This window comes from Camellia sinensis, chromosome 3 (assembly GCF_055761805.1).
Source record: "Camellia sinensis isolate YWXY chromosome 3, ASM5576180v1, whole genome shotgun sequence".
Classification (NCBI taxonomy): Eukaryota; Viridiplantae; Streptophyta; class Magnoliopsida; order Ericales; family Theaceae; genus Camellia; species Camellia sinensis.
Genome location: NC_138963.1, coordinates 26673219 through 26693280, shown reverse-complemented (window position 1 = coordinate 26693280; position 20062 = coordinate 26673219). Strand labels below are relative to the sequence as shown.

Sequence of the window (20062 nt, the reverse complement as noted above, 5' to 3'; positions counted from 1 at the left end):
TGAAGTCCGCTCGAGCGGAATAATTGACGCTCGAGCGGGATATTGTGTCTCATGCTCGAGCGGGTGTCGAGCGTCCAATCGAGTGTGATTTTCACCTATCCAGCACTTTGACTGTTTTGCAGAACGCTCGAGCGGGTAAGTCTATGCTCGAGCGGAAACCTTTGTCTGCATGTCCGCTCGAGCGGAGTAACCTACGCTCGAGCGTGACCCCTGTTTTCTAAAACTTCTGAAAATGTTTTTAAAGTGCATCTTTGCATCCTCATCTCATCCTAGGCATTATTAGGCATAGTTTAAGGCATCTTAATGAGGATATAGATGTAGAACACACCGAGAAAAATTAGGGATTAAGTTGTATCTTTCCTAACTGTGTAGCTTAGTGTGTGTTCAATCTGTAAACTGTGTAGGGTTGGCGACTGGGGACGCGCTCTAGCTTTATTATAGCCCGGAACTCTGTGAGTAACAACTGTGTAAAGATATGTTCAAAATGATTATCTTCTGAACAATTGAACTGTACTGCTTTCTGAACTGATACTGTTAATTGAATGAATGTATGTCCTATATTCTGAACTGTATTGTGGCATCCTTAGCATCTACTGGTTACTGCTACTGTTACAGAAATCTCTGTTGGTTCCCTTGTTGGAACCACTACTGTTACTGATTGATGGCCATCATTTACTGTTCGGTCTTTTAAGACCTACTGTTTACTGTACTGTTATGCTAATGGGTGTACCACATATGACTGTACTGACTGAACGACTGAAATACTGATTTAATGAACTGTTTTCAATACTAAAAGGACATTCATTCTTAACCCCTTTACACATTGTGTTATTCACTGGGCTTTAGCTCACTGCTCATATATATATGTAGGTGTACAGGCACCAGACCGCAGCTAGAAGCATCGGGGTAAACTTCAGTTTTGTCGAGCCAACCTATGTGCCTCAATGCGAGGTTCCGAGCCTGTCAAGCTACGGCTTAGGGGTGTTTTTAATTTCCCTGTCTGTCTCTGTATCTGATTTGTACGACTGTATAGACTATTACGGTACTGTTTAATAGGGATTAGGTCCCTGAACTGAATGATTGTATATATGTACATACTGTTTTGTCTGACTGTATATATTTGAATGAAAAGTCTTTTTGCATACAGACTGTCACAGCTCATTGGACATTGTTTAATTATTGTATTGGCTTCCGCCAGCCCCTGTACTCTGTATTACTGTATTACTGTTAAGCAGGCCTTCGGTAATCTTGGATTACTGGCCGGTTACGGTGCTAAACCCATAGGGGCGGGTTTGGGTTGTGACAGAGTGGTATCAGGTGATACTTACCACGAGTTATACCGTACACACGTGTCCAAATGAGCTATAGGGTGTCCTAGAAAAGCGATTAGGGCATTACATGAGCATGATAAGTGTGTGTGGCTATGACATGACTAAATGTATGCTAATGTGTTAATCTGTTTAAACAAATGACTGCCTATGTTGATGACTGTTATAACTGCCTATAGTGTAATGGATAATGCGAGAACTGCAAATGAATCTGAATCCTCATCCTCTGAGGCGAGAATGGCAAGACTGGAAAGAATGATGGAATTAATAACTGAAAGACTGGATCAACAACAGAATCAACAGTCCCCACCTCCTTCTCCGGTAGAGCCGGAGCAGAATGTGAATGTTAATGATGGGGATATAATTGCTCTCACCCATAAGTTCAGCAAAATGAAACCACCATCCTTCCAGGGAGGCCTTGAACCGTTAAAAGCTGAAGCATGGGTTCTCGAGACAGAAAAATTGTTTGAGGTCTTTCCGTTCTCCGAAGCACATAAAGTGCTATTGGCCACCTTTACTCTGCAAGAAGAAGCTAGAAGGTGGTGGATGCTTATCCGTGATGATAATACTGTTATGACTTGGGCTTAATTCAAAGGAGCCTTCTTTGAAAAGTATTTCCCTCAGTGTGTTAGGGACAGAAAAGTGATTGAATTTGAACAGCTGAGACAGGGCACAATGTCTGTTGCTGAATATGAGACAAAATTTACTGAACTTGCCCGTTATGCACCACATATGGTTGACACTGACTATAAGAAGGCCAGAAAGTTTGAAGGCGGCCTTAATGTTGCAATACTTGACAGAATTAATGTTTTGAAGCTGCCGAACTATGTAAATGTCCTTGACCGAGCCTTGATGGCTGAATCGAACATCGAGGCACTGAAAACTGAAACATCAGCGTCTGAATGGCATGGTAAAAGGCAGAGTTTTAAATTCAAGAAAGGCAAGCGTAACCCATTGAATAAGAAACAGAATACGGGGTCAACAACTAGCCCCAGCCAAGGGAGTGGTTTCATACCACCCTGTTCTGAGTGTGGCAAGAAGCACAAAAGGGGTCTGTTACAAAATATCTGGAGCCTGTTATAGGTGTGGCAAGGTGGGCTACATGGTTAAAGGCTGCCCCTCTGCTCCACAAGCCAATAGTAAAGCTGCACCAAGCGTAGCAGCATCAACTGTTGCACCAAAATCAAACCCCAAAGCTACCGGGAAAGAGCCCATGAGGCAGGACCGAGTGGTCGCCCTAGTACCGGGAGACGTGCAGAATACCGAGACCGTTGTGTCAGGTATTCTCTCTATTTGTACTCAAAATGCTTATGTACTGATTGATTCGGGGTCTACGCATTCATATGTGTCGCATGTTTTTTCGCGAAAACTGAATAGACCATTAGAACCCATGAATTATCTGTCAGCTGTATCATCACCTATTGGGGGATCTATGACCTGTGCATATATGTACCCTGCTTGTGAAATTATTGTTGGAGATGCACATTTGTTTATTGACTTACTGCCTCTGAACATTGATCATTTTGATGTAATACTGGGAACGAACTGGTTAACAAAATACTATACCACCATAGACTGTGTAACGAAACAAGTAGTTTTTCGTCCACCAGGTTTACCCGAATTTGTGTTTAATGGGGTTCGAGTAGTACCTCCTCCGTATTTGATTTCATCTGTGAAAGTTGTTAAATTGATTAGAAAGGGGTGTAAGGGCTATCTGTGTTCTGTATTGACTGTATCTACTAATGATGATGCTAACGTGAACAGTATTCCTATAGTCAGAGAATTCGCAGATGTATTTCCAGATAATCTACCAGGGGATTTGATTGACAGGGAGATTGAATTTACCGTTGATGTGATTCCGGGAACGCAGCCAGTATCTAAAGCTCCTTATCGAATGGCTCCAACTGAACTGAAAGAATTGAAAGTGCAACTGCAAGAACTGCTAGATAAGAAGTTCATCAGGCCTAGCACTTCGCCATGGGGCGCTCCTGTTTTATTTGTGAAGAAGAAAGACGGCTCACTGAGACTGTGTATTGACTATCGTGAACTGAACAAGATAACTGTGAAAAATAAATACCCATTGCCACGTATTGATGACTTATTTGATCAGTTACAGAGTGCTCAAGTGTTCTCTAAGATCAACCTCAGATCAGGATACCATCAGTTGAAAGTTAAACCAGAGGACATTGACAAAACTGCTTTTCGAACGAGGTATGGACATTATGAGTTTTTAGTTATACCTTTCGGAGTTACCAGTACACCTGCTACATTTATGGAACTCATGAACAGAATCTTTAAACCATACCTTGATGACTTTGTTGTAGTATTCATTGATGACATACTGATTTACTCCAAAAGTATAGAAGAACATGAACATCATCTGAGACTTGCCCTACAGACCTTAAGAGAACAGAAACTTTATGCTAAACTGTCTAAATGCGAATTTTGGCTTGATCATGTTATGTTTTTGGGGCATGTTGTTAGCAAAGATAGAATTTCTGTTGATCTGCAGAAAATTGAAGCTGTAGCAAAACTGGCCTAGACCAACAAATGTGACAGAAGTCCGAAGCTTTTTGGGACTAGCCGGATATTACAGAAGATTTGTCAAAGATTTCTCCAAAATTGCCTTACCGTTGACTCAGTTAACTCAGAAGGGGATATCGTTTGACTGGACTGACCAAAGGGAATCTGCTTTTCTAGAGTTGAAAACTAGACTTATAACTGCACCGGTTCTTACGCTACCTTCAGGTACGGATGGTTATACTGTATTTAGTGATGCTTCTCATAAGGGTTTGGAGTGTGTTTTAATGCAGAATGGGAGAGTTATTGCTTATGCTTCCCGACAACTGACACCGCATGAAAAGAACTACCCGACCCATGATCTGGAACTTGCTGTAGTAGTATTTGCACTGAAAATCTGGCGTCACTATCTGTATGGGGCGACATGTGAAGTATATACCGACCACAAGAGTCTGAAATATTTCTTCACACAGAAAGAACTGAACATGAGACAGCGGAGATGGCTAGAACTGATTAAAGACTATGACCTACAGATTTTGTACCATCCGGGAAAAGCCAAGACCGTTGCCGATTCACTGAGCCGAAAATCGATTGGAAATTTAGCCTGTTTGCTTACCGGGCAGAAAGAACTACTTTGTGACCTTGAAAAATCTGAAATTGAAATTGTTTTACGAGAACAAGGTGGAACAATAGCTGCTATTTCTGCTCAACCAGCACTGATTGAAGAGATTAAAGAGAAACAGCAACTGAATGACTTCTTGAAGAAGATCATCGAAGAAAGGGAAACTAAACCAAGATCGGGTTTCAAATTTGAAAATAATGTACTGAAATTTCAAGAAAGACTGTGTGTACCAAATGACTCTGAATTGAAAAGAAGAGTTCTGCAAGAGGGCCACAATTCAAAATTTTCTATCCATCCAGGGAATACGAAAATGTACCAAGACCTGAAACTAAATTTCTGGTGGCCGGGAATGAAGAAAGAAATTGCTGATTTTGTATCGAAATGTCTTCATTGCCAACAAGTTAAAGCCGAACATCAATGACCCGCAGGCTTATTGCAGCCCTTACCTATACCGGAGTGGAAATGGGAACATATCACCATGGATTTTATTGTGGGATTGCCTCGATCCAGTAAAGGTATGGATTCAATTTGGGTTATTGTTGATAGACTGACTAAATCTGCTCACTTCTTACCTGTTAAGACAATTTATAATGCGGACAAATTGGCTATACTCTAGATTAATGAAATTGTTAGACTGTATGGAGTGCCTGTGTTCATTATTTCTGACAGAGATTCGAAGTTTACATCGAGATTTTGGCAAAGCTTACAGACTGCATTGGGTATCGAATTGAGATTAAGTAGTGCTTATCATCCTCAGACCGATGGCTAGTCAGAAAGGACCATCCAGACTCTGGAGGATTTACTGAGAATGTGTGTCCTTGATTTTCAGGGAAACTGGGAAAGTCATTTGCCCTTAGCTGAATTCGCCTACAACAACAGCTATCATTCAAGTATTAGTATGGCGCCTTTCGAGGCATTATATGGCAGAAAATGTAGATCTCCGATTTGCTGGGCAGAAGTTGGAGATGGGCCTTTGCTTGGGCCCAAGATTGTATACGAAACGACTGAGAAAGTGAAACTGATACAACAGAGACTGAAAACCGCACAGAGCAGACAGAAAAGTTATGCTGATGTTAGAATACGAAGTGGGTGATCACGTGTTTGTGAAAGTAACACCGATGAAAGGCCAGACTTGTTTTGGAGTCAAAGGCAAGTTAGCGCTGAGATACGTCGGACCATATGAGATTATTGAGAAAATCAATCCGGTGGCGTATCAAGTTGCGCTTCCTCCTGAAATTGAGCATATGCACAACGTCTTCCACATTTCCATGTTGAGGGACTACCTCCGGGATCCTTTCCACGTGATAGCGCCTACTCGTGTAGTGCTGAGTGATAACTACACTTACGAGGAACGACCTATTCAGATTGTAAACAGACGGATCAAGAAGTTGAGAAACAAAGAGATCCTGTTAGTGAAAGTTGACTGGCAAAACCATGGTGGCGTGTATGCCACTTGGGAAAGGGAAGATGACATGGCTAAAAGATATCCTGAACTGTTTCCACTGAATCCTATGTTCTTCCAGAACGAAGGTAACTCAAGTTTAGAGTACTAAACTCTTTTTAAGGAGGGGAGACTGTAACAACCCTCGTCTGTTTACCGATTAACCACCGATTACTGCTAAACTGGGACTGATTATGAAAAGTAATTGAACTGATTGAAGTACTGAACTGACTGACTGAAATTTGGAACTGAATTAATTAAGTATATCTGTTTAATTGTATGTCTATCTGTTGACTGTTTGATTATCTGTTCACGCCTTTGTGTTTAAATAGCGAATGAAAGGCCTTATCGGTGGCCGAATCTGAAATTGATTGATGTTCTATGATCGTTAGAATTAATGTGAATTTATAGCATATTTATCTGAAAATTGATTTGGTACGATTAAATTAGATTAATTATTGATAAATTGCAAGTGGCCTTATTCACAATTTTGCCACTTAAGTGGCCTATCATCTAACCATTTGAGCCTTACACACTTGATCACATAGCACACTTCATCAGCCCTTTTTTCTTGTTCTTGCCGACTTGAGAGAGTGAGAGGTAGTGAAAGCTTGAGTTCTTCACAATTTGGCTTGAATCTTGAGGAATTGAAAGCTTAAGTGCATAATTTAGCCTCTAAACTTGTAATTGAGGAACCTAGGTATGAATTTCATCATTCTTATTGTGTATTTAAGTCCCTTCTAGCATGGATCATGGTACTTTAAAGAGCTAAGTCAAGAATTTGTTCATTAATGTTGAATTGGAGCTCATTCCATGCATGCGTGTTTGAATTGTTGAATTTTGAGTTGATTCCATGGAGAATTGTCACATGCATGCTCATAGTTATGTTAAGTCCATGTTTTCATCTTGTCCTTGGAAGAATTGGCTCATTGAGCTAGCATTTGAAGCTTTGAAATGGTTTAAATTCAGGCATGTTTGCATGCTCTTCATATTCATGAAAATTGGTTTGAATTGAGTTGTTTGAAACACCCTTGGGCTTTGATTTTACAAATTGAGCTTTGAATCATGTTAAATTATAAGTTTTGGGATGTTTTCTGGAAAACTGGCCCAAGAGGATCGAAATTTATGGATTAAAACTTGGTTTTGAGCTTGAGGTTCAAATCTGAAATTTCTAGAATTTGGACTCACGCTCGAGCGGGGTGACTGGCATTCGAGCGTGAAATTCGTGCTCCCAGCATTTTGTTCTGTTTTGAAGTCCGCTCGAGCAGAATAATTGACGCTCGAGCGGGACATTGTGTCTCATGCTCGAGTGGGTGTCGAGTGCCCAATCGAGTGTGATTTTCACCTATCCAGCACTTTTGACTGTTTTGCAGAACGCTCGAGTGGGTAAGTCTACGCTCGAGCGGAAACCTTTGTCTGCATGTCCGCTCGAGTGGAGTAACCTACGCTCGAGCGTGACCCTTGTTTTCTGAAACTTCTGAAAATGTTTTTAAAGGGCATCTTTGCATCCTCATCTCATCCTAGGCATTATTAGGCATAGTTTAAGGCATCTTAATGAGGATATAGATGTAGAACACACCGAGGAAAATTAGGGATTAAGTTGTATCTTTCCCAACTGTGTAGCTTAGTGTGCGTTCAATCTGTAAACTGTGTAGGGTTGGCGACTGGGGACGCACTCTAGCTTTATTATAGCCCGGAACTCTGTGAGTAACAACTGTGTAAAGATATGTTCAAAATGATTATCTTCTGAACAATTGAACTGTACTGCTTTCTGAACTGATACTGTTAATTGAATGAATGTATGTCCTATATTCTGAACTGTATTGTGGCATCCTTAGCATCTACTGTTTACTGCTACTGTTACAGAGATCTCTGTCGGTTCCCTTGTTAGAACCACTACTGTTACTGATTGATGGCCATCATTTACTGTTCGGTCTTTTAAGACCTACTGTTTACTGTACTGTTATGCTAATGGGTGTACCACATATGACTGTACTGACTGAACGACTGAAATACTGATTTAATGAACTGTTTTCAATACTGAAAGGACATTCATTCTTAACCCCTTTACGCATTGTGTTATTCACTGGGCTTTAGCTCACTGCTCATATATATATGTAGGTATACAGGCACCAGACCGCAGCTAGAAGCGTCGGGGTAAACTTCAGTTTTGTCGAGCCAACCTATGTGCCTCAATGCGAGGTTCCGAGCCTGTCAAGCTACAGCTTAGGGGTGTTTTTAATTTCCCCGTCTGTCTCTGTATCTGATTTGTACGACTGTATAGACTGTTATGGTACTGTTTAATAGGGATTAGGTCCCTGAACTGAATGATTGTATATATGTACATACTGTTTTGTCTGACTGTATATATTTGAATGAAAAGTCTTTTTGCATACAGACTGTCACAGCTCATTGGACATTGTTTAATTACTGTATTGGCTTCCGCCAGCCCCTGTACTCTGTATTACTGTATTACTGTTAAGCAGGCCTTCGGTAATCTCGGATTACTAGCCAGTTATTGTGCTAAACCCATAGGGGCGGGTTTGGGTTGTGACACCAACATCGTCGAGGCTTTCCCAATCCGACACCTCAATGGAATTCACTTGCAACTCCTTTAGCGTCTTTCCAACGAGGAGATAACATGTTTGTACTGATTTTTGGGAGCCACGGATCTGCTCAATGCCGCGTTCTGTCGGGAAGTGTAGCAGCTGATGATACGTACTCGGCACGGCCTGCATGGTGTGCAACCAGGTTCGCCCCATAATGAGATTATACGGCGACGGCAGCTTGACGACCAAGAATTCCACTTCCACTGTTCGGGAACCTGCTCAAACGGGTAGTGTGATATTCCTTAATGGGTATTCTGGATTGGTGTTAAAGCCGAATATTGGATAAGGTACCAGAGAGAGATCCAATTCAGAGAAGCCGAGTTTAGCGAATGTCTTGTAAGACATAACTTCCGATGTGCTCCCCAGATCAATGAGTACGTGCTCAACGGTGAATCGGTTTACGCGTAACTCGATTACCAAGGGATCGATGTGGGAGAGTGTCACTCCGGCCAAGTCTGAATCATCAAAAGCAATGCACGCAGCTTCATGGGGCCGTTTAGTTGGAGTGAGTTGATTTTGAGGGTCGGGATACGACTGAATCGTGTGCACCGCGGATGACATTAGCAGGCTATATATCATGTGAATCATGCTGAGTGAAAAAGAATCCTGTTTTAAGGCTATTACTTTGGTTGAGCTGCCTTTTCGGATGTATTGTTGTAGCCGACCACCTTGTACCAATTCCTCCAAGTGATCCTTCAATGCGTAGCAACTCTCAATATCATGGCCATGATCTTTGTGATACTTGCACCGCCTATCCCGTCTTCTGGTCTCGGGAGGTCCCACCACTTTGGACGGCAATTTGAAGAATGGAAGATGTTAGATCTTAGACATAACCGCGTTGATCAGCTCTGACAACTCTGTGTATTTCTTGTTGGCGCGGCTTGTGCGCCTGCCATCGACTTGCAGTTGTTCATTTGCTCGGTGGGGGCATTGGTCACTCGATCGACAAGAATCCCGTCTTTTGTCTCGTTTAGCCCGATGCCGCGGTTCGAGGCTCTGAGGTGGTACGGAACTTATCGGCTGAGCAATTTCAAAAGGGACCGTCTTGTTGTCCACGTTTCCGGCTTTAACCCGTAAGGTGTCATCCTCTACTTTGCCGTATTCCTTAACTTTCTTTATCAACGACCAGATCATTTTGGGGGGTGTTCGAGTCAAGGAGTTGCGGAGAGCGCTGTCAGGATGCAAACCCATTTTGAAGGCGGTGATGGCTATGGAATCGTTGCAAGCGTCATCAACAAGATTAAAACACTCCCAGTAGCGTGTCGAATATGCTCTTAGTGTTTCTCCTGGCTGGATCTGCATTGCCCAAAGAGAGTCAGCTTGTTTCGGCTGGATCTCGTTGGTGATGAATCTGGCCTTGAAGGATTTCTGTAATTGATGGAAGCTCTTGATCGAAGCTGGCTCCAATTTATAATACCACCTGACAGCTAGTGGTCCCAAACTGTTGGGAAATATTCGGCACATGAGGGCCTCGTCGTCTATATGCAATGTCATGGCTTACTTGTAGTGACGAATGTAATCGGTGGGGTCTGATTTTCCATCATAAATAGTGAATGATGGAGCTTTGAACTTTTTAGGCAAGACCGCTCTTGCGATCCATCGTACAAAAGGATCATGCTGTTCTTCTTCGTCTGAATTGTTTCTTCGTCGCTTATGCCTTACACGTACACACTCTTCAGAAGAACTGGTAGCTTCGAGTCGACTCTTCTTTTTGGGCTCCAGGAATAATGAGTCAGAATCACTGTCAGTGTCCTGTTGTCGGGCTCGAAGTCGTCGACCACCTGCCCTCAGAGGTCGCTCCGGATCTTGGCGTACAACTTGTTTGGACTTCGCTACTTCCAAGGCTAAATCCTGAAGGAGACGTTCGTTCTCAGCGATCATGTTCTCCAACCTTTGTTTGTTTTGCTTTACTTGCTCCATAATCGCTTGCATTGTCTCTTGTGCTGATGTCGAGGGTGAACCGAAGTTCAAGGCCCTTCTTGCGGTAATATTCTCTAAGCATATTGCTTGGAGTGGTTTCATCTTGCGGTTTAGGGTCGATAGTGAGTGCCGGAGGATCTTCCGTCACGCCCGCCATGGATGTGCTTGAGTATTCCCACAGACGGCGCCAATTGTGAAGAAGTGGTTTGGAAATATTCTTCTGATCCTGAGGGACGCTCGTGATCCTCAGCTAATCACCTAAAAAGGAATAAACACTCCGGTCAAGGGTGCCAGAATTAGCACTCCGACGGGCAAGTCAGTCTCTACACTGTGGATTACTTGTATTTTAAGTTAAGCGTAATGGTTCTCACATACCTCCTTCTGGCTGACGTTCTTCTATTTATATCTTTTCTTTCTTGGGCCTCAAGATTGGGTCCACTTTCAGTTCGCCATTCGACTTCTTTTGTAGCAAACCGCTTTCCACTCGGCCCCTTGCTCAACCGGCTATTTGGCCGAATAGGATAGGATTCGAGCGTGCAAGACGACGCTGAGTGCTATATATTTTGACTCTCTCCAAGTTCGACTATTCGGCCTCTCTACAACTCCCAATATTCGACCCCCGCAATATATTTGAGCATTGTGTTGGACAATTGGGTGAATGTGGGCCTGTAATTAAATGGTTGAAAATAATTTAACAATATTTCAAAGAGTAATACTATGCCAACAAAAAATCTGTACATAATTTTTACATAAAATGACGTGGCTCATTATAAATCTTTCATTTCAAAACAAAATATAATTAAAGATGGATTTATTTATAACAATTGTATTGTCACATCATTCTTGTTAAATTTTTTTGAAAAACTTAATGATAAGTCTCATACACAAAGTTCAAAACTCATCTAGTCGTCGGAATATCATCGGAATTCGCCAAAGTATCGCTAAAGTGTTTAGAACATTACCGAAAGTCGTTGGAATTTTAGAATGTTTGTTGAGCGTAAAGAATATTGCCGGAGACTCACTGGAATGTCTTAAATATTGCCAAAAAATAATAATAAATTGAGAAATTAGAGTGAAAAAAATAACAAAATGTGCTAAATATTGATAAACTGAAAGAAGAAAAAAACGTAAAAACAACAAACAACAATAATGGGAAAAAAATATATGTTATTTTCAATTTTTGTAGGGTTTAAGCAAATAATCTCTAATATTGATCAAACTGAAAAACAAGTTTTGAAACTGTAAAATGTTACAATTTCAAAGTATGATTCTATTAAGCATTTATCCTTATTTATCAAACTAAAAAAATGTAATGAAACTGTAAAATTTTACAGTTTTAAAGAAAGTTATGAAATTATAAAATTTTACAGTTCTAAAAAATGATTTATTTCAGCACTAAAAAAATTAAAACTGTAAAATTTTAGAGTTTTTACCGCCTGTAACTAAAACTCAAAAATAATTTATTCAGAATTTGAAAATTTTCTCCATTATAATAGAAAAATAGAAGTGTGTAGTACAGAAAAAGTAAAAAAAATAAAATTGAGAGATCGAAGGAAAGAGACAAATATAAAGAGATGCTTGTATTCTGGCAAGTATTTTTTATTTAGATCTAGCCAGACTTGACATAGATCTATTTAAATCTGATGTAGATCTACTCAGATGATCTACATCATATCTGAATAGATCTACTCATCTTTTTCGTCGGAAACACATCTCCTTCATCGTCGGTAAGCGCAAAATAAGGAGTCGGTACTCTATGGTTACCAGTGAACCCCAATCAATGGTGGTTACCGGGTACTATAAATTAGTAAGAAAAATAAAAGAAGGAATGCGTAGTTTTCGCCGATATCAGAGGAAGAGAGATAAAGAGAAGGAGTAAGGTGTAGGGAAAAAGGAAAAGATAAATCGGCACAAGACTTTTAGGTCTATCTAAAAGGTTTTGGAATTAAATAAAACACACACTTTTCAAAAAAAAAGACTTATGAGTAATTTGTCCAATTTTTTTATATAAATTTTACATATGAATAGAGTTTTCCTCTTTCAAAACTCTTACCTCATCAAACAACCCACCAACTTAATAAAAACAAACATAAAACGAAAAAAACCAAAAGGTTTAGGTTAAAAATAAACGAAAACGATCATTTTAAAAATATATCATCTATATTCTTAAAAATATACTTACAATTATCTAATCGCTTTATTATTCTTCACAAATGATCTATGCAATGGATGTAAAATATATGAACGGTTTTTCAATCATCTTGACAGGTCTTGTTGGGGGCCCAAAACATTGGTTTAGAGAGACTGCTTTCTTAATTTATAATTGGATTAATACTAAAATAAAAATTAAAGTAGACATTTTCTTATTTACTTATTTATATAACAATCATTTTATAGTTAGAATCCTTTTTGTATTAGATGTGAATAAACTCTTTTAATGTTTAGTATATGCTTCAAATTCACCATCCATAAATATATTATTGAGAATGTATATAAGTCAAATATTACAAAAAAAAAAAAACATATCCAGAGACTTAGGAATAAAGTGGGTCATGGGCTGGCGTGGATGGCGATAATACAAATAATAATAGAAATAACTATCTAAAAAAAAAAAAACTAATAATACAAATAAAATATTTATTTTTTTATTTTTTCTAGAAAAAGTCACAAACATACTCTACTTATCCTCACTTATATTATGCCACGTGTATCCTTAAATTTGCTCTGACCACTCCTATAATTAAGGGCATTTACATCACTCAAAGGGACAAAACTGTAATTTCGGTCCTTAACATACTCCATTGACTGACACGTAGATTTTGAACAACTAATCTCTGTTTTGTCTTTTTCAATGCAAGCTTCATATCTTACCTTCCCATGTCAATTTCTTGCCACCTTTCTCTCTCTCTCTCTCGTCTCCCTGATTTTCTTGCTCTTTCTTGATGTTTAATGCCCATCTCTTTTAAACCTCTGCTTGGTTCCAGAGAAAATGAGACTGGCTTTCTAATTGTCATAGAAAATGGGCTTTCTGAGTAGTTTATTGGAAATTATTGGATTTGGAATTGGAATTCCCATAGGATTTTTTGTGGGTTTTCTCATATTAATGTATTTGGAGCCCAAAGAAGTAAAGGTAATGACATATTTAATACATCTCATATTTTTTAATCAATCATTTCTCAATCATTGTCATATGATGATGTGTTCCATGAATGCATTATATATATGATCTTCTATGGCTTAATTTTATGTATTTGTATAGTTCAGTTTAATTAAATCTTGATTTCTTTTTTATCTAAGCAATTATTTTCAAGAAGTTTGATGAGATTTTGTTCTAGTTCTCGAGTTTTATGGGTATTTTCTAAATCAAGTTGTTGGATTTGCTTTATACTTCTACAACTATCTTAGTGAAATTTGAATGATCTATCACTGATGTTTGTGACAAAAACACTAAGCGGAGAATCTAATTAACCGTACACCAATCATGATCTACCTTATGTGTTTGATAAATTGCTTCACCCACTTTACATGCAACATTTCAGTGGATATCAGCAAAAGTGGTGATGTGATTGTATATTCACTTTATAGCTTGCTTTTGATTGTGGTAGTTAAAGTGAATATTCCTCTAAATTGGCTATACCTTCGATTCTTTTTATTTTATTTATTTTATTGCAATCCTTTAGAACCTGGTGTTGGTTTGACCTGGTTTTAGCAATTTTGTAGCTTGTTCTACTTGAGTTTTTAAGTAGTCTTTTGAAGTGAATTTGTTATTCTTCCTTGAAATTTATTCGACCTCTTTCAATTTTATGTAACATCTGGATGCCAGTTACATAAACTTTTGATCTTCATTCTGGTAGGCAAGATCATGTTTATGTAGATGGTGATTAGCGTTGTACTTTGAAACTTGGAAACTATGTGCATATAAGATAAACATAGATAAGCTTTTAATTAACCGGACACCCATGTCACCAAAACGAGAGAGAGAGAGAGAGAGAGAGAGAGAGAGAGAGAGAGAGAGAAGCTTTTGCATTTTTTTCACAATTTTTACTCTTCATTTGGTTATATATCCCATTTAGTCAAAAAACTGTTCTTGAATCCAGAAGCACGCAGAGGAACCCTTTTACTAAGAAAGTGAATTTTCTCAGCATTTTGGTGAACCTATACTTGCAGGATCCAGTTGTTAGGCCAATCGAAGAGTTTGATTCTAGCTCCTTGCTTGATCTTTACCCGGAGGTTCCTTTTTGGGTGAAGAATCCAGACTATGATCGAGTGAGTACTCGCCTTTTCTCTTGTCAGGCTTTTGAAGTACTAAGCTCGATTACACATTTATAAATACAATTCACAATCTTGTTCTTTACTTTACATTTAAGGTTGCAAACCAGTCAAGCTTTCGTATGTTTGAGTTTGTTTATTAAACTTTTAACACGTTTGAACTCGAATTCGAACTCAATGAAAATTTAATGAACCGAGGTCGAGCCAAATTGACTCAAGCTTGATTCAAGCTCGAGTCTGTTCACGAATCTTAACAAGCCAAATAAATTATAAATTCATACTTGCGTAAAAGACTAAAGTTACAATTAAGATTTTGATTATACAATTATATATACAATATATACAAACATAAAATAAAAAAAATATCTTATCAAAATAATAATATCTACCAACAATATTATATAAATGTATTATCTGTAGTTAGCTATTATTTACGTATAAATAAATAATTTACATTATTTAATATATAAATAATATATTTATCCTACTTTTATGCATATTTTTATATTATTTAATACATAATAATATATTTATTCTATTATTTAAACAAATGTCAAAGCTGAGTTTTAATATGTTTGGTTTGTTTATTAAAATTTTAACAAGCTCCAACTTAAGCTCGAGCTTGAACCCAATAAAATTTAACGAATCGATCGAGCTTGTTAAGAACGGTTTTGTTCATTTGTAGCTCTAGTTACAATTCTATTCTATTGAATCTGATTGTCTAAATATGCAGGTCGATTGGTTGAATAGGTTTATATATGATTTGTGGCCTTGCCTTGAAAAGGTGATCTGAATTCCCAAATGTATCCCTAAAATCGATTGTTTTCTGGAATTAAGCTGTGGAATTTAACTTACATCAACATGCTGAACTTTCTCTCACCTGAGTTGGTTTCTTCTACAGGCAATATGTGCTCAAATCCGAATTATGGCTAAGCCTATATTTGCTGAATATGTTGGAAAGTTTCAGATAAACTCCATAGACTTTGAGACCCTTAGTCTTGGAACTCTTCCTCCAATAATTCACGGTAAGTATGGCTCCAACACAGAAGTAGTGCAGAGCAACAACTAAGCAACAATCATTCTTTTGTGACACCATTTATGAGGAGCTAGTTTTTGAAGTATACGAATGATTGTTGAGCTTGTTTTCTGGAATTAAGTATGGCTCCATACAAATTTCTCAATCTGGCAGGTATTAAAGTATACGAAGTTAATGAAAACGAGCTAGTTTTTGAGCCTGCTGTTAAATGGGCCGGAAATTCCAACATTACGTTGGTGCTGAGATTGTTGTTCCTACGAATCACAATACAGGTTAGCAGATCTTTCAAACCATTACTCTGGAATTTACAGACACACAAAAAAAAAAAAAAAAATGAAAATCTCTATTATAATAACGATTACAATAATGGGAAAAAAATGAAGTTCTTTGTTTGGTTTTCATCGCATTTTGAATGAGTCTGAAGTCGATCTTGTTATTTCCTGAGAATCCCTTATGTTATTTCCTTTTCACTAGAATTTGAATAGATTCAGTTAAACTGAGGTTCAATCATTTTGATTATGACTTCATTGTGGTTTTCATTGGTGTTATAAATATTTACATGTGTGACATCAACAAAATGAAATGTTGATTTTTCTTCTTGTCAGTTGACAGATGTACAAATATGTGCAGAACCAAGGATAATTTTGAAACCTTTTGTGCCGACCTTCCCGTGTTTTGCCAGCATCATAGTGTCTTTAATGGAAAAGGTAAGTGGCAAAGCAAAATTTTGTGATGTGTATGAATTTTGAACTACTTGCTAGTAAATCCAACTCTTTATCATTTTTCCACTGAAACGTCAAAGTTTGAGTGTACGCTAACAACAAATACTTTATAGCCATATGTAGATTTTGGGTTGAAAGTACTGGGAGCGGATGTCATGGCAATCCCAGGTTTCTATCAATTTGTTCAGGTGGTACTCTCTCTCTCACTCGCTCACATTGTTGACTTTAGTTTTTTCCTTGGCTATCTAATACTTATCAACATTTTAAGTTCATTTCGATCATTAACTTGGACAAACTCACACAAAATTGCATTATTAGTATGTAATTTTTCTTCACTCTAGACATCTAATTTCTTCATATTTATGTCAAAGGGAGCACAATCTGTTGAGGCTACCATTTTAATGATGGAACATGAATGTACCAGCCACACATTAAGAATGAATTACTAGTTTCTACAAATGTATCACCTTTTGGTGTTTAGCAGTGTGGAGACTCGATAGCTCATAATGCACACATAAAATAGTAGTATAGTCTGTAACACTAGGCTAGTAAATTTTAAAATTTCGACAAGTCACTAGTAGATTCGTGGGCAAAAGTGAGTTTGACAATCTTAAAGTTCATAATTTCTTGTCTTCCTTTACCCTACACATTAAAATTTTCCCTACAAATTATTTGTAACTTCAGCCCTAAAGTCATCAGTCATCTCATCCATCCATCTATACTGATTTCTTGTCAGCTGAAATTCCAACTATTACTACTTTATCAAAGCATTTTCTGGAAAATAATCTTCAAACAATGCTCCAAAAAATTCCTTCTCTGATTGAAATTATGTCGATTACATAAGGCATTGCTTGAATGGGTTGAAATTAGTGAATAACTGATTGCAAATGCTGATATGAGCTTTAATAGAGGAAAAACATACAAAATTTCGCAAAATTGAGAAAATGAAAAGCAATCCACAAAGTAGCAGCCATTATATTACTTGAACTTTATATATATTTACATATATATTTTGTAAACTAATATAACTTTTGATTGATAGCAGGAAATTATAAGAAAACAGATTGCTAGCCTTTATCTCTGGCCTCATACTCTTGAAATTCCTATCCTCGACAGTTCCGTGTAAGTCTCCTAGTTTCTTCTCCTTAATTAGTTACTTGTTTGAGTAAGAAATGTCAAGAAAATCTTGTACAGTGATGATAGCTTTTATACCAAGTTGATGAATTAATATTAATTAATAGCAAAATTCAGTACTTTATTGTATTCCCTTCTTCCTTGTATTATATATAGTGAAATGATCTTTGAAGTATGTACCTTTTTCTTCATTGATAGAGGAGCTGTGAATAAGCCATTGGGCATACTGCACGTGAAAGTTCTGTGTGCACGCAATCTCTTGAAGAAAGACTTTATCGGAACGTCTGATCCATATGTTCAACTCAGCCTAAGTGGGGAGAGGCTTCCGGCAAAAAAGAGTTCTATCAAGATGAACAATCTGAACCCTGATTGGAATGAGGACTTTAAACTTTTGGTGAAGGACCTTCAGTCTCAAGTTCTTCAGTTGCATCTCTATGATTGGGAAAAGGTATAGAATCTAGTCAACATCTCATAATGTATCGCCTTAACTATACTTTTAGGCTATGTTTGGATATTGAAAAGTAGAACAAAAAGGAAAAGAAATCACATGGTTCAGTTGTCCTCTATTTGGATTACTTGAATAAGAAGAGTATAGAATCGTTACCATCTTAATTATGCACATTTTATTTTTTGGTTTCACAGTTTGGGCCACACGACAAACTAGGAATGCAAGTGATCCCACTGAAATTACTCATGCCACATGAGACGAAGGAATTCACGCTTGATTTGCTTCACAGCATGAAGCCTGATGATCCTCATAACAAGAAACCAAGAGGGAAAATTACGGTAGAGATGACTTTTAACCCTTTCAAACAAGACAACGAAAGATTTAGTAGACCTCTGGAGAGACACGAGTGGATTGAATGTGTAGGAAAAGCATCTCAAGACATGTCATTCTCAAGCGCCGGTTTACTTCTAGTCACGGTCATTGGTGCCAAGGATGTGGAGGGAAAGCATCACAACAACCCCTATTCTTTGGTCTACTTTAAAGGAGAACAAAAGAAAACAAAGGTGAATTTACCAGCCCCACATCGTTTGTTTACGTAAAAGTTGTAATATATTTTTAACATAAGGGTAGAACGTACAGAACTAAATAACATACGAAATCCTAACTGGAACATGCAAAACTACCCTTATGCTAAAAATTTGTTACAATTCTCACAATTTAATCTTGTAGATATGCTTTGAAAGTACTTAATTTGTTTTGTCTAGGTGATCAAGAAAACTAGGGATCCAAGTTGGAATGAAGAATTTCAATTTATGCTTGAAGAGCCTCCTTTAAAGGAAACAATCCATATTGAAGTCATGAACAAGAGGTGGAGAGACATTATATTTCGATCAAAGGTAGAATCATTGTTTTAAATCAAGCTTCTCCTCTTTTTTACTTAACTTTTAATTTTTAGAAAATAAATTTGTTAAACATTCTGTTTAATTTAATGCAGGAATCCATGGGGCATGTTGATATCAATCTTATTGATGTAGTCAACAACGGACGTATGAACGACAAGTATCATCTTATCAATTCGAAAAAAGGAGTAATACACCTTGATATAAGGTGGAAAGTGATTTGAGAATCGCCACCTTTGTCTTTATTTGTAAATTATAGAGTTTTAGTTTTGGTTATGTTCACATGATTTAATACTCTTGATTTATATATATATTTAAAAAAAAAAAAAAAATCCCAAACACTAGTGCAGTGAGGTAATTAGCTTGCTTGGTTTGAGTTTTCTGAATTCACTTTTCAAAAAATTAAAACTTTTTGTTTTCTGTTTTTGTTTTTGTTTTTGTTTTTGTTTTCACTGAAATTTTTTTAATATTTTAAGTAATTTTTTTAATTTTTAGATATATTTAACATAAATACACTTAAAAAGTATACTATTTGTGAAAAAAATCTTTAAAAAATTTACTAAATACCAAAAATATAAAAATAACAAAAAAAATCAATACATTTTTCATATTATTGTGTATTTATTGATTTTTTAAAATATATTTTTATTAATTTTTTTTTTAAATACATTTAAGTAAGGTGTATCTACAAAAATATAAAAAATTACTTAAAACTTTAAAAATATTCACTAAAAATAAAAAAATATGAAAAATAAAAAACTCATTTTTCAGAAAAATTGAAATCAAATACCGTGATTACTAGTTTATTTATTTATTTTTAACTTGTTAGATATCATTTTTGTTTAAAATTATTTGGAATGTGATAGTTTGTGACTGAGCTCTACTATTTACAATGTAATTAGATACTCAACTATATGTCATTATATAATCACAAACTGATAAGTAGTTAGCAAATCAAATCAAATAAAGTCTGATGTCGGCTGTGCACCCAACACTGTAGGCACTGCTGTGCGGCTTAATGGATTTATTTTGGAGTCCAATTTGATGATTCGAACTGTTCATATTTTAGAATACATCAAGTAAAATATACTTACAAAAAAATCAAGTTAATCAG

The 20062-nt window shown here is 37.1% G+C and overlaps 1 protein-coding gene across 1 annotated transcript; it reads left to right on the top strand.

Annotated features, from left to right (window-relative positions):
- The first annotated feature begins 13343 nt into the window (after positions 1-13343).
- LOC114298005 (synaptotagmin-3) lies at positions 13344-19287 on the top strand. The gene is made up of 12 exons (XM_028242498.2): positions 13344-13570; positions 14608-14706; positions 15443-15493; positions 15611-15734; positions 15899-16017; positions 16351-16452; positions 16581-16655; positions 17513-17589; positions 17800-18049; positions 18244-18612; positions 18814-18945; positions 19044-19287. Exons 1-12 carry the CDS (start codon positions 13460-13462, stop codon positions 19170-19172), a joined length of 1638 nt encoding a protein of 545 aa, XP_028098299.2. The 5' UTR covers positions 13344-13459; the 3' UTR covers positions 19173-19287.
- The last annotated feature ends 775 nt before the right edge of the window (positions 19288-20062 follow it).

Coding starts and splice junctions, on each gene's coding strand:
- LOC114298005 (XM_028242498.2), top strand. CDS start 13,460: ATGGGCTTTCTGAGTAGTTTATTGGAAATTATTGGATTTGGAATTGGA. Junction 15,735..15,898: donor TCTTCCTCCAATAATTCACG/GTAAGTATGGCT, acceptor TCAATCTGGCAG/GTATTAAAGTATACGAAGTT. Junction 18,613..18,813: donor GAGAACAAAAGAAAACAAAG/GTGAATTTACCA, acceptor TGTTTTGTCTAG/GTGATCAAGAAAACTAGGGA.